Source organism: Mandrillus leucophaeus, unplaced genomic scaffold, assembly GCF_000951045.1.
Source record: "Mandrillus leucophaeus isolate KB7577 unplaced genomic scaffold, Mleu.le_1.0 Scaffold117, whole genome shotgun sequence".
In the NCBI taxonomy this organism is placed as follows: Eukaryota; Metazoa; Chordata; class Mammalia; order Primates; family Cercopithecidae; genus Mandrillus; species Mandrillus leucophaeus.
The window spans coordinates 1,434,973-1,447,601 of record NW_012099987.1 but is presented as its reverse complement, the minus strand read 5'-3'; the positions used below and the strand labels follow the sequence as shown (position 1 = coordinate 1,447,601).

Here is a 12,629-nt window from a genome sequence, read left to right as displayed (position 1 = left end):
TATATGCAAATTAAGGGGGAGTTTATGCAGCAATTTCTAGGAAAAGGGTGGTAACTTACATGTTGTCAGGTCATTGCCACGGAAAAGGGTGGTAACTTCTGGGTGTTGCCATGGCAATGGTAAACTGACATGGCACACTGGTGGGTGTGTCTTATGGGGAGGTGCTTCCAGCCTGACTTGTTTTAGATAGTCCTCAATTTGGTCTGGAGTCCAAGCCCCACCTCCTACCTCATTGCCATATCCCCTCCTAGGGGAGTATAACATTTTGCAAGCAAAGGGTGTCTTTTCCTCAGAGCCTTAACAACAGACACCATCATCAGACTTTTAGGTTTTTGCTTATCTGAAATATTTCTTCAGCATGATTATAATAATCTTTCTTTTAATAGGAGTGTAGTTAAGCATACTTTTCATCCATTTAAAGGCCTCCTGCCTTTCATGTTCATGGTTTTGCCCACTTTTTATCTAGTTGGGTTTTCTTTTCAATCTCAAATTTTAGGATCTCTACCTATTAAGGAGATATTAGCCTTCGGTTCTGTGATATATGATGCAACTCTTGACTCCCAATTTATCTTTTATCTTTTGATACTGCTTATGGTGTTTTTTGCTACGAAAAATATTTTTATGTTTTTCCGGTTAAATTTATTAAGATTTTATTTTATTAGTTCTAGATTTTAAATCGTGGATAAGGTTATAAAGAAATTTAACTTTGTTTTCTTCAGGTATATTATGGCTTCATGTCTTACATTTAGATTTTTGATCCATTGGGAGTTCACTCTGATTTGAGGTATGAATCTAAATTTTGTACTTTTCCCAATGACTGTGCAATTGTACTGTTTATTGAAAAGCCTATTTTTCCCCATTAGATATGCCACATTCATAATATACTTAATTTGTTTACAATCTTCTATTTATCTACATATTTTCTCATTACTTCCATTGGTCATGTAGCAATACCATGCTGTTTTTATTAGAGAGGCTTCATACTGTACTTTAATGTCTAGGAAGGCTAGTCCCTTCCCATTCCTTGATTTTCTTTTTCAAGGGTTTCTTGGCTACTCTTGCTTGTTTATTTTCATACAGAAATGTTAGAGTCAAGTTGTCTAGATCTGGCATGGGAGGAGGGAGAGGATCGTCTTGGTATTTTTATTGGGATCACATTAAATTTATACATTGAATTGGAGATAATGGAAATCTTTATGACATCTTTATGACGAGACTGGGATCACAAACATATATTGAATTGGAGACAATGAAATCTTTAAGAACATAAAATATTTGCTCAAGTCTGCTCTGCTTTTGTTTGGGGACCCTTTGAATCCAGATGGACTGCCCAAGTAGAAAGACTGGGAGACTAGTCAAACTTAATCAGATAAAAGGTAACAGAAAATGATAATCAACAGCCACAGCATTTGCTACTGAGGACATAGGGCAGATAGAGTGTATTAGTCCATTTTTACACTGCTGACAAAGGCATACCCAGACTGGGAAGAAAAGGAAGTTTAATTTAACTTACAGTTCCACATGGCTGGGGAGGTCTCATAATAACGGTGGAGGGTGAAAGGCACTTCTTACATGGCAGCAGCAAGAGAAAATGAGGAAGAAGCAAAAGTGGAAACCCCTGATAAACCCATCAAATCTAATGAGACTTATTCCCTACCACAAGAATAGCATGGGAAAGACTAGCTCCCACGATTCAGTTACCTTCCCCTGGGTCCCACCCACAACACGTGGGAATTCTGGGAGATATAATTCAAGTTGAGATTTTGGTGGAGACACAGACAAACCATATCATAGACCCTCACCTCCTGGAGGTCATGAGTGTTATCTCAGCTTTCCACATCTCTGATACACCCATTCCTTGGATAGAAAACTGCCTCTCCACCCTTGCCTGCTCTTTGGCTCCATAATGGCCCTGACTGATGGAAACTACCTGGCCTCCTGATTTCCTAGGGCCTTGTGTATCTGCTTCTTCACTTCTGGGTGGTGGTTCTGACTAGTGGCTGGGCCATGTGACTGATGAGGAGAAAGGAGTGTTTGATGACCTGTCTGACTAAAAGGATGGTCACCTACTGGGAATTAGTGAGGAATAAGATGCACCATTGAGGAGATTCAGTCACAGTGAGGCATGAATGACATTGGTACTTGGTTCTAGAAGAAAGGAAATTCCTCTGAGGTCCTTAAGAAGGGTCAGCAGCTGGAGGCATGGGGATGAGATTAGGGCTGGATCTCACTACCAAGAAATAGCAAGAGGCTGATCAGTGAACCAAGTGGGGGCCTGGGCTATAGTGAGAGCAGGGTAAATGTGGAAATACTTCCAAAGAGAATCGTGTTGGCAGATTGGCTCTGAGGACAGAAGGCAAAGGAGGAGATAAAGATGATGCACAGGCCAGGAGTTGTCCATCCCAATATTAGGCTATTGTAATGTTCTTGCCAATAGAGGCTTGGCTGGATGCAATGAGTAAATGGTGTTTTCATCTGAGCCATTCTCCTAACAAAACAGATACACACTCCATGCCAATCTGATGTATAGAATGTTGAGTTTACTGAAAAGATAAAATAGGGAACCAGTTTGTCTCACAGAAAGTAAAACCTTGAGCCTAAAAGGGCCTTTACCCATTTGCTCAAGTCTCAGATGTCTTCTCTTCTTCCTTCTTTCTCCCTTCCTACCACTTGTCTCCACAAAAAAGAAGAACAGAAAAACCACTGCCAGCATCTGCCATGCTTCCTTGTCTGTCTTTGCCTTTCCCTAGTCTCTCTTGCTGTTTCCTCCACTGGTTTACCCAGGCTCCTTAGCTTCCTCCCAACCTTTTTCCCTCTGGCCCTTCACTGGCACTGGCTGAGAAAACCAGACACGGGCCTGTCCATCCGCAAGCTCCTGCCACTTTGGCCCGCATGTATGAGAAAGCTACTGGGTCTGTGGTTGCTGCAGGATGCATCCCTGTCCCAACCCTGAGAAAGGGGGCCAGAACAAGAAAGGAAAGGTGGGTGAATGGTTTGGGGGCTAAAGGCCCTAGCTCAGATGTCAAGAAGATGGGCGGCTTTGAGTAAGTTTTGTCACCCTTCTGAGGATCAGACTTCACATCATAAAATGGGAATGACCATAGTACCCTTTGCCCCCATGGAGTTGTTGTGAAGCTGAGCCTCTTGGAAATAGGTTATAGTTCTGCATAGAACCAGATTGCATGGCATCAACATCACACCTTGCCAACTTCCTGTGGCAGTTTGCCTAAACTGGCCCTGGCAAGGGAAAAGCCATCAGTGAGTGGGGTAGCAGAGAAGATAGTGAACTGTGCCTGACTTTCCAGTTCCAGTGAGGACTTGGACTCCCTCCAAGGCACTGTAAACTGCCACAGCCACTAAGCCCTTCTTTGGGAAGCAGTCTAGTAAACAGAAGTCAAGACTTGTCTTCTAAATATTCTGTGAATGTTTCCACTGGCACTAACCAGTTTCTATGCATGTTGGCAGTGTCCAGATTCCAAGTTAGATGGAGCCCAAGCCCCTCTTTGAATCTCTTGCTCTAGAGGTAAGAAGTTGAGGTGAGGGAGACTAAAAGACTTGCCCAAGGTCATGGTTAAGTTGGTGCCTGATGCTAGAGCAGGGCTGTCTGCTGAATAACAGAAAATCTGTCTTGCAATGGCAGAGTCTATGATTAGTAGCTTAGACTATGGAAACAGACTGGGGTTTGAATCCCAGCTTTTCCGTTGATGAGTGGTGTAACTTTAGACCGGTTTACCTAGCCTCTCTCAGAATCAGTTTTTTCACATGTAAAATGAATGTCGTCATAGTACAGGAAACACAGAAAGCATTCAATAAACATGGTGTTGTAGTTGTCATCCACAGATGCGAGGCAAAGAGCCCAAGAAAAACCAGGGCTGGTTGGGTCTCAACCCCAAGAAGCAGGACAATCCGTCTTCTTGTTCTCAAGTCTCATCATCTCACAGAGATGGTGGATCATCACCATCTGACTTAGGTTTAGGCATGCTATCTTGCTTTTGCCCCATAATTCTAGACCAGATATTTTTCCTTTTTTTTCCTTTTTCTTTTTTTTTTTTTGTTGTTATTACAAGTTCAAAGATAGATCAGATCTTTTAAAATTTATTTGTGTTAAACATGTAATACCTACAATATTCATAAGCTATAAAGAATAACAATAAAATGAACATTTATACCCACCATTCAACTTAAGAAATATACTACAATTGCTTGGAAACCCTGCATGTCCCTTCGCTCCAATCCTGCTCCCTAGTGACTTATTCATTTTTCATTCCCATCTTCATTTTACCATAGATATATGTATCCTAAATAACATATTACTTAGTTTTACATGTCTTTAACCTTAATATAAATGGAATCATGCTGTATACACTTCTTTAGCTTGCCTTTATTGCTCAAGTTATTTTTGTTATTTATCCATACTGATGCAATTGGAGTTCACTCATTTTCATTGTTGAATAGTATTCCATTATGAAAAGATGTCACAATTAATTTATTTGTTCTCCAGTTGATGGACAACTGGATTATTTCCAGGGCCTTTTTTTCCCCCTATTAGACATAGTGGCTGGGCACAGTGACTAGGCCGGATGCAGTGGCTCATGTCTATAATTCCAGCACTTTGGGAGGTTGAGGTGGGTGGATTACCTGAGGTCAGGAGTTCGAGACCAGCCTGACCAATATGGTGAAACTCCATTTCTACTAAAAATACAAAAAGTAGCCAGGCATGGTGGCGTGCAACTGTATTCTCAGCTACTAGGGAGGCTGAGACAGGAGAATTGCTTGGACCTGGGAGGCGGAGGTTGCAGTGAGCCAAGATCACTCCATTACACTCCAGCCTAGGCAACAGAGCGAGACTCAGTATTAAAAAAAAAAAAAAGAAGAAGAAGAAGAAGAAAAGAAAAGAAATGGTGCTTCAGTGAAAATTCTAGTACATGCCTTTGATATACACAGTTAGGAGTGCTCTGCAACATCTGTGATCTATGCTGGGTCATAGGTATGTATGCCATCAAATTTATTGGAAAATACCAAACTGTTTCCAAAGTGATTGCACCTTATACTTTTAGCCACAGTGCATAGGCACTCCAAATTTTCTTTAAGGTTGGGATTGTCAATTTCTCATCTGTGAATCTAGTGATTCATTAATTTCTATGTCCGCTGTGCTATGTAGACCGATCTTGAAGGTTTATCACAGTATATTGTTCTGTGTGCGCTGTGGAACCACGTTGTGTGGTCTCATTCCTTTTATAAGTTACCAGCTAAGACTTGGTATCATCAGTTTCCATCTTTGCTTTAACCTTCTTGGTTATCCAGTTATGGGGGCCTGTCATTTGTATTTTAACTTTCATTTATGGTGCATTTGTCACATAAAAGCTTAAATTTATATATATCTAGATTTATCGCATTTTTCCTTTTTGTGTTTTGCTTAAAAACGTTTTCCCTGGCCAGGCGCGGTGGCTCACGCCTGTAATCCAAGCACTTTGGGAGGCTGAGGCAGGTGGATCACGAGGTCAGGAGATCGAGACCATCCTGGCTAACACGGTGAAATCCCGTCTCTACTAAAAAATACAAAAAATTAGCCAGGTGTGGTAGTGGGTGTTTGTAGTCCCAGCTACTCGGGAGGCTGAGGCAGGAGAATGGCATGAACCAGGGAGGCGGAGCTTGCAGTGAGCCAAGATTGCACCATTGCACTCCAGCCTGGGTGACAGAGTGAGATTGCGTCTCAAAAAGAAAAAAAAAAAGGTTTTCCCCACTTCAAAATTAGAGTCAAATAATTTAAAATTTTCATTTAGTCATGGAGCAACTTAGAAGCCAAAGCAGTTGTGGCAGGCCTGGAACATTAGGCTGTCACACTGCACTTCACATGGGGCAAAATGTCCAGTCTGGAAACACAGTCTCTCATTTTCATCATGTTAGACTAAATACAGTAAAAAGAAGAAAGACAAGTGGCTGTAAAAAGAAAAAGCAGAAGTGTAACCTTTGCCTCTGGTCTTTTTCTCTGGGGAAATATGAAGTTGTCAGCCAGGTGTTGAGCAAAGTTGTTGGTGGAGAGAAAAGTCAAGTGACTTATGGGGTGCATTTTACAATAATTCAGAAAGAACGAGCTGACTATTATCATCTTATTCAGTGAAGCCTGAATTTCCTGATCTTTGATGACATCGTCTGTGCCTCTACCATCCTAGTCTACTTGTTTCTTTCAGTTAGGAACTATGGGAGAGCAGGAGGCAGGGTCTAGAGCTCCTTCAGGATGCACTACAAGAAAATTGAGCAGCCAGATGGGGGAAAATGAATGATGGCAGGAGACAAACACTTGCATTTTTCTCATGCAACATTGTCTGCTCTCTTGCTGGCCTGGCCAAGTCAGTGGCCTGGCCAAGCAGAAGGGCCCCACCCTTCAACAGCTCTGAAGATTCTGCTCCTAAACATCTGGTCAAACCAGAAATTCATAGGCAGTGATGAATGTGAATAATTAAGGTTACCTGGAGAAAGACAGAACATCCATTTGTGCAAAGAAGAGGCACAGGAGGGAAGAAATCCATCCATGGTTTCCACCTCTGCCATTGCCACTGTTCCTTCTCCTCCTCCTCCTCTGTCTCCTCTTCCTCTGCTTTTTCCTCCTCCTCCTCTGTCTCCTCTTCCTCTGCTTCTTCCTCCTCCTCCTCTTCCTCCACCTCCTTTCCCTTTTCTGTCTTCTCCTCTTTCCCCACTGTCTTCAGTCAGATCTTGGGTCTACAACAGGATAGGTAACTGAGAGCCCTTTACTTTGTCCTGCTGTGTATTCTTCTGACCCAGGAGAAGACTGGTTCCCTTGATAAATGTTGGAAATGTGTACTTTATTCCACAAGAGTGAGCAGGGCATTCTCGATGGCTGCAAAAAAGTATGTCCAGGAACAAAAAGTTCCTCCCATTTTCTTCCTCCCTGACCCTAGACTGCGGGCTGCTCTTTAAACAACAGATAAATCAGCATGTTTCAGATTAGGCAGAAGGAAATGTCAAGTCTTCCAGGAGGGAAGTAGAGTTCTCTGAATACGTTCAGCCCCTACAGGTATGGTTCCCTCCTCCCAACCTCACCCCACCTGTCTGAGCTTGAGATGGCCTCGTGTCTGGCGTGTCACTGGCTGTGATGAGCAAGCGGTGGACAGGACAGGAAGAGGCAAATGCAAGGAGGGGAGTGGCATTCTGCTTTTAGGACTTCAGAATGGCCTGATGTAGGAATTGCACTGTTGTGAAACTGTTAGATTTGTTCTCATCTGACTTTTGGGTACATCCTGGTTTGTTTGAAAGCATCTGGCTATCGGCAAGGTAACTCCTGACTCTACCAGGCAATAAGGAGGCTGCACATCTTACGACAGAGTTCATCTCCCCTTTCCTGGGTCACCCATCCCTACCCGCAGATGAACAGAGAATTGCCCATCCCATTTTAAATAGAGCTCCAGAAAAAGAGAGACTCTAATTCTCTGAGTAAACTGTTACCACCATGTCACTGCCACCCTGATATTTATTTTTAAACATATTGCTCGCATCAGGGGCGGGGAGGGAAAAGCACAAAAATGCCATTTTTATATAATGGTTCTATAAGTAGAAAAAGCTTATCCATGACTTTATGCAAATAAGCAGAAAGTCTCCAAGAGAGGTTCAGATGGACTTGTTTACTCTGCTTTTCCTTGAGCCCAGGAAGTTCCCAGTTATAGCATGCACCTGCTGGAAACAGACTAGATGTGTTTGGGACAAACAGGAAGTAGTGACCAGCCAGAAACTTGTCCCAACCTTGTTACAAATCTGATTGTAAAAGAAAGCAGCTGGAAAGAAATTTGCATGCCCAGTAGGTTTCACTATTAAAGTTTACAGAACGTGGAGTAATCATCAAGTTGGCTGGCTATCCAGATCACATGATTATGTAGAAACATGAAACTTGACTATGTGCTCGGGCAAGTTTTACTTCTCCCTAGAGCAGGGGTGTTTGCCAGCAGCCTGCACTCTCAGAAGTCAGACTTGAGTGGCCGGAACCCTTGAGACCAGAGGCTTACCATGCTGCTCCTTAGGAGGGCCAGGAACTGCTGACGTGACCACTGGACACTTATTCGTGTCTCTTACAATTACCAAACAGAATGGACAAGCTTAATAAAATAACCGTCCCCGCCAGTCAGAAGTTGAGGTAAGATTTTCCCTACCCAATACTTACCCTTCTTCATCTCCTTTTTTTTCCCCCAATGCTCTTATGGCATCTCAGAAATACTGAAATCCTGGAATGCTCTGCTAGTTTCCAGTGGGTGGCACGTACTATAGGGAAGTGGACTGAGCTTTTAGGGAAAGCATTGGGTGGCACTTGCTATAGGGAAGTGGACTGAGTTCTTAAAGAAATGTGTAGGAACAAGAGAGACTTGCTTTAGCTACCTCTTACAATAAAGTATGAAGCTCTGGAAAGATAATAAAACAGAAATACCAAGGACTTAGATTCTACTGAAGGTCAACGTTCAGAGTCTGAGTGCAACCAACTGTTCTAAGGAAGGGTTTCTCTAAACTGAGTCCTCACCCATTTTATTGCAGGTTACTATTTAATTTTAAGGATAGCTGTAATCATTTGTTATTCATCGTTTTATTGTCTCATTTATTTTGTGGGTGTATATTACAAGTGTGTTTGGGGGGATTAGATCTGTCATTCCAACACCCTCATGTCAACGTAACAATGATCTATAACAAGCCTCTTAAAAAGGAATAAACCAGAAGCGGCCCCACGGGCATGAGTCAAGGAGCTATGGAAAAGACAACTTCCCCAAATTTTGCTTTTGAAGGTCATCTTTTTGTCTCATTGTAATGGCATCATGGCTTTCAGAGACTGAAACTTTTAAAGTTCAGGGAGTGGGGTATTTTTCCCACATTTTTAAACAGTTTTTTATTATTATTATTATACTTTTAAGTTCTGGGGTACATGTGCAGAAGGTGCAGGTTTATTACATAGGTATACATGTCCCATGGTGGTTTGCTGCACCCATCAACCCGTCATCTACATTCAGTATTTCTCCTAATGTTCTCCCTCCCCTGGCCCCCAACTCCCTGACAGGCCCCGGTGTGTGATGTTCCCCTCCACTCAGGGAGTGTTTTCTATTCTGACTACATATCGGAACTTAGCCAAATGTTCAGGGGGTGATGTGACACGTGTAGCAGACAAGTAATCCCAGATAACAAGGAGCCAGAGAATTGAAGCTTTTGAGACAATATTTAAGAGAAAGTCTGGAATTGGCAGAGGGACAGCCCTTCACACTAGAATACAGGTCTTATGCCTAGGAGGTGCTTGGTAAAAGGTAATGTGATATGCACCAATGATCTGGGATCAGTAGGCAGTATCAACTGCATTCAACCATTTCAAGAACATGCTGTTGAGTTCTGCTGTGTGATCAGCACTGACGGGACAGGAAGGCACCTCATTCTTGCCCTTGGTCTCAAATAGCTACACCCTCATGAGGGGCAGGGATGATACAATAGAAGCTGTAAGTGACTGAAGGAATGTAAGAAGAGAATTAGAGTAGCAGGAGGAGGTTTCATAGAGAAGATAATTTAAGAAGTAGGCTTTGAGAGGTGGGTAAAATTATAAAATACTGGAGAATTGGAGGAAACAGGTATGTGCTGGGAGGCAGGAAGTACAGAGGCTGTCACTCAAAGCTTAACACACATACGGTCCATTTGTGGGATGGTGAGGAAAGTTTTCTGTCTAGTGGAAACTATAGAGTAGGGCATGTAGGACCTGAAGGTCCTGGTATAATTGGACACATAGGGCAGGTCCAGGTTGCAAAGGGTGGTGAGGGCCCTAACCATAGGGAGTGTTGGAGAACAGGTTATGCTGTTAGTGATGTCATGACAGCAGGCTTAAAGGAGTCTGGTAGGATGTGTTGGAGTGGGAGGGACACTGGAGGCAGGGATCTGTTGGGAGGGAGGAGCGCTTAAGTAACCCAAGCATCCAGGGCTGTAGGCCTGGACTTGGGGCACAGCAGTGAGAAGGAAGAGGGAAAGAGAGGGAAGAAAGACGTGGCAAAGAAACTAGGTACCCTCCTCTGAATGAACAGGAGGATTCCAAATGTTTTCTTCAGACATATATCATAATGTAGAACTATACAGAGACGTATTCTCTTTCAGGGAATCCAGATGGGAATTTAAGTAAAGGTGCTAGAACTTAAATCATTTTATGATTCCTCCCTTTGGGACAAAGTCCAGCTTGATCACAGAGCAGTTGATGGGCAATATACAACCATAGATTATGGAATAGAAAACCAAAATTATACCACGGATAATCATATACTACACTCATCTGCTTACATAAAAGTAACTTTTTTCCCACTTGATTACTCAGTTGTCTTTATAGAATCATCACGTGATAAAATGTACACTGCTGACGTGGAACTTTTCAAAGAAATGAAATTGTAAATTAAATGGGCTCGAAGCACCATCTTAACTCTTTTCCATAATTAGATAGCTGGGATGCTGAGCAGTTAATAGATGAAATACTTCCTCCTGTGATTTGTGTCCTGTATCCTGACTGGTTGACATCAATTCTGGAGGTTGATTAACAACATAATTATTTGGCACCAGACGACAGCAAAAGTGGACAGTTATGTTTATACTCTTAGGCTTAGGTGAGAATTTGCTCAAATTCTTAGCCACAAAAATAGAAAGACAGTGAGTGTTCATCCAGGGAACTGAAAGGAATGACCTTGATCTAGGGAGTATATTCCCAGGACTGAAAAGAGAGTAGAGAAGAAGGAATTACTAGAAGGAGAGGGGAAGCAGAGTCATCCAAGGAAAGGAGGTCATGCAGGATTGGAAGGAGACAAGGAATTCTCAAAATGAAGGAGAAAGGGAATGTTCTGGATGAACCCATTTGGGGATGGGTCATCACCTTGAGAGTTTCTGCTGTATCGGAATAGAGATAAGCGAGATGGCTAAGTTGCTTGTGACCACAGAGAGGTGTGAGCACAGATTCTCATGTTTTTGCTCCCACCGAGGCACTGCTACAGTAGGCTTCTCTGTTAGTCGGAGTACATAGACACTCAGAGTCTCTTAGTTGATTCCTAGCCATGATTTTCCCCTAATCGTATGAGGTAAAGATATCATCAGAAACCCGGCTAGGCCTGGGTTCTCAATCGTTCCACAGTAAACATTCCTATGATCATAAAAATTTCACCCTTCTAGGGGAACATTTCAAAATTTACAATCCTGAATCACTTTGCAAATATCCCTTTTCAAATTAGTAAAACTAACTTGAAAATGAAATGTTTAGTTTTTAATAATCTCCCAATTGACTCATCATCTGTGCTTGTGTATTTTTCTTTGTAGCATAAACAAACACGTACCTGCCCATTTTTACAACTAGAAAAGGTCTTTGACACAAGTGTGGTCAAATCGGGTCTCCCCAGTTATCTTATTGGTTAAAGAGTATGGCATTTTTCTGTTAGAAAAATCAAGGTTTATGTGATTTTAGGCAAGATTGCCTAATCTCCTTGGTTTCCTCACCTGTAAGATAAAGACAATAATAACAGTACCAACGTCGTAGGGCTATTGTAAGGTTTAAACAAATTTTTCTGTGAAGCAACTGGCATATAGTGATTATTGGATTTTTAAAATAGTAGCTATTAATATCATTACTGTTGTTATTCTAATTCTATAGCTGTATAATTGATTTTCTGAAGATAAACAGGGACTTTCCATTGATCCCTGATAAGTTTCATGTTGGTTCCATTTCTTCTTTCTGGCTATGTTGACTATTTTGTCTATTGATTCTGACATCTGTGACACTTGGCTTTGCATGGACTGCAGATGTGACAAACATTCCTTCTCTGCCTTCATCTAAGTGACTAATAATGTTAAGCATGACAGAGCCCTACTGTGGGTGTCTGGGTCTTCCTGATAGGGGTCTCACTGAGACCCTATTTGATGGATTCTGAGACATGCCTTCTCTTCTCAGGGCTTGGAGTTTTCAACTAGAATTTTTAGTTCCTTGATTTTTCTGCTTCAGTTCTTCAGAAACAAATTCACCTTCTTTTCACCTTTCCACAACTAGCTGCCTCTCAGATCCTCCCTGTTTTGGTTGATGGTATCCTCATCAGCCCTCACACTGACTCATCCTTCCCTCTCCACCTCAACTGACACCTACTCACCTACCACACCCTGCAGGTTTTCTTTATGGCTCTTCCATATATGCCTTTTCTTTCCTTTTCTTCCACAACATCCAGGATAGGTTCTCAGCTCCCCCATGTACCCTACATTTGTTTGGTTCAAACTACAAAATGAGAACATTTCCCAAAGTCCCTCTCAGTTCTGATGCTATGATCCTTTAAGCACAAAGACCATGTTTGACATATGTTACATTCTCAAAGGCTACCATTTTATCTCAGGACTTTCAGGAAATATTTCTTGATATATTTAGAAGGACCATGTCATTGGGGCCCAACAGGGCTGATTCTAATGGCCAGTTACTAGCTATAAATCCTGAAGCCATTCAGTTTCTCTGCACCTCAGTTTTCCCAGCTGTCAAACGAAACTAGAGATGCCTTCCTCACAGACTTGTGTGAAGACGAAGTGAGAAAACATGGACTGAAGTTCCCAGAAGAGTATTTGCCACTTAGTCAGTACACCAAGTCAAGGAA

General features: G+C 42.2%; 1 protein-coding gene across 5 annotated transcripts in view; it reads left to right on the top strand.

Annotated features, from left to right (window-relative positions):
• The first annotated feature begins 7,910 nt into the window (after positions 1-7,910).
• BLNK (B-cell linker) overlaps positions 7,911-12,629 on the top strand; it is a 77,619-nt gene continuing 72,900 nt past the window's right edge. For 4 of the 5 annotated variants that reach the window (XM_012000108.1, XM_012000120.1, XM_012000113.1 and 1 more), the window contains exon 1: positions 7,911-8,146. In XM_012000108.1, coding sequence (XP_011855498.1) covers positions 8,100-8,146 — 47 coding nt within the window. In that variant the 5' untranslated portion in view covers positions 7,911-8,099. The remainder of the gene's footprint in view (positions 8,147-12,629) is intronic. The other variant, XM_012000129.1, reaches the window with a different exon arrangement.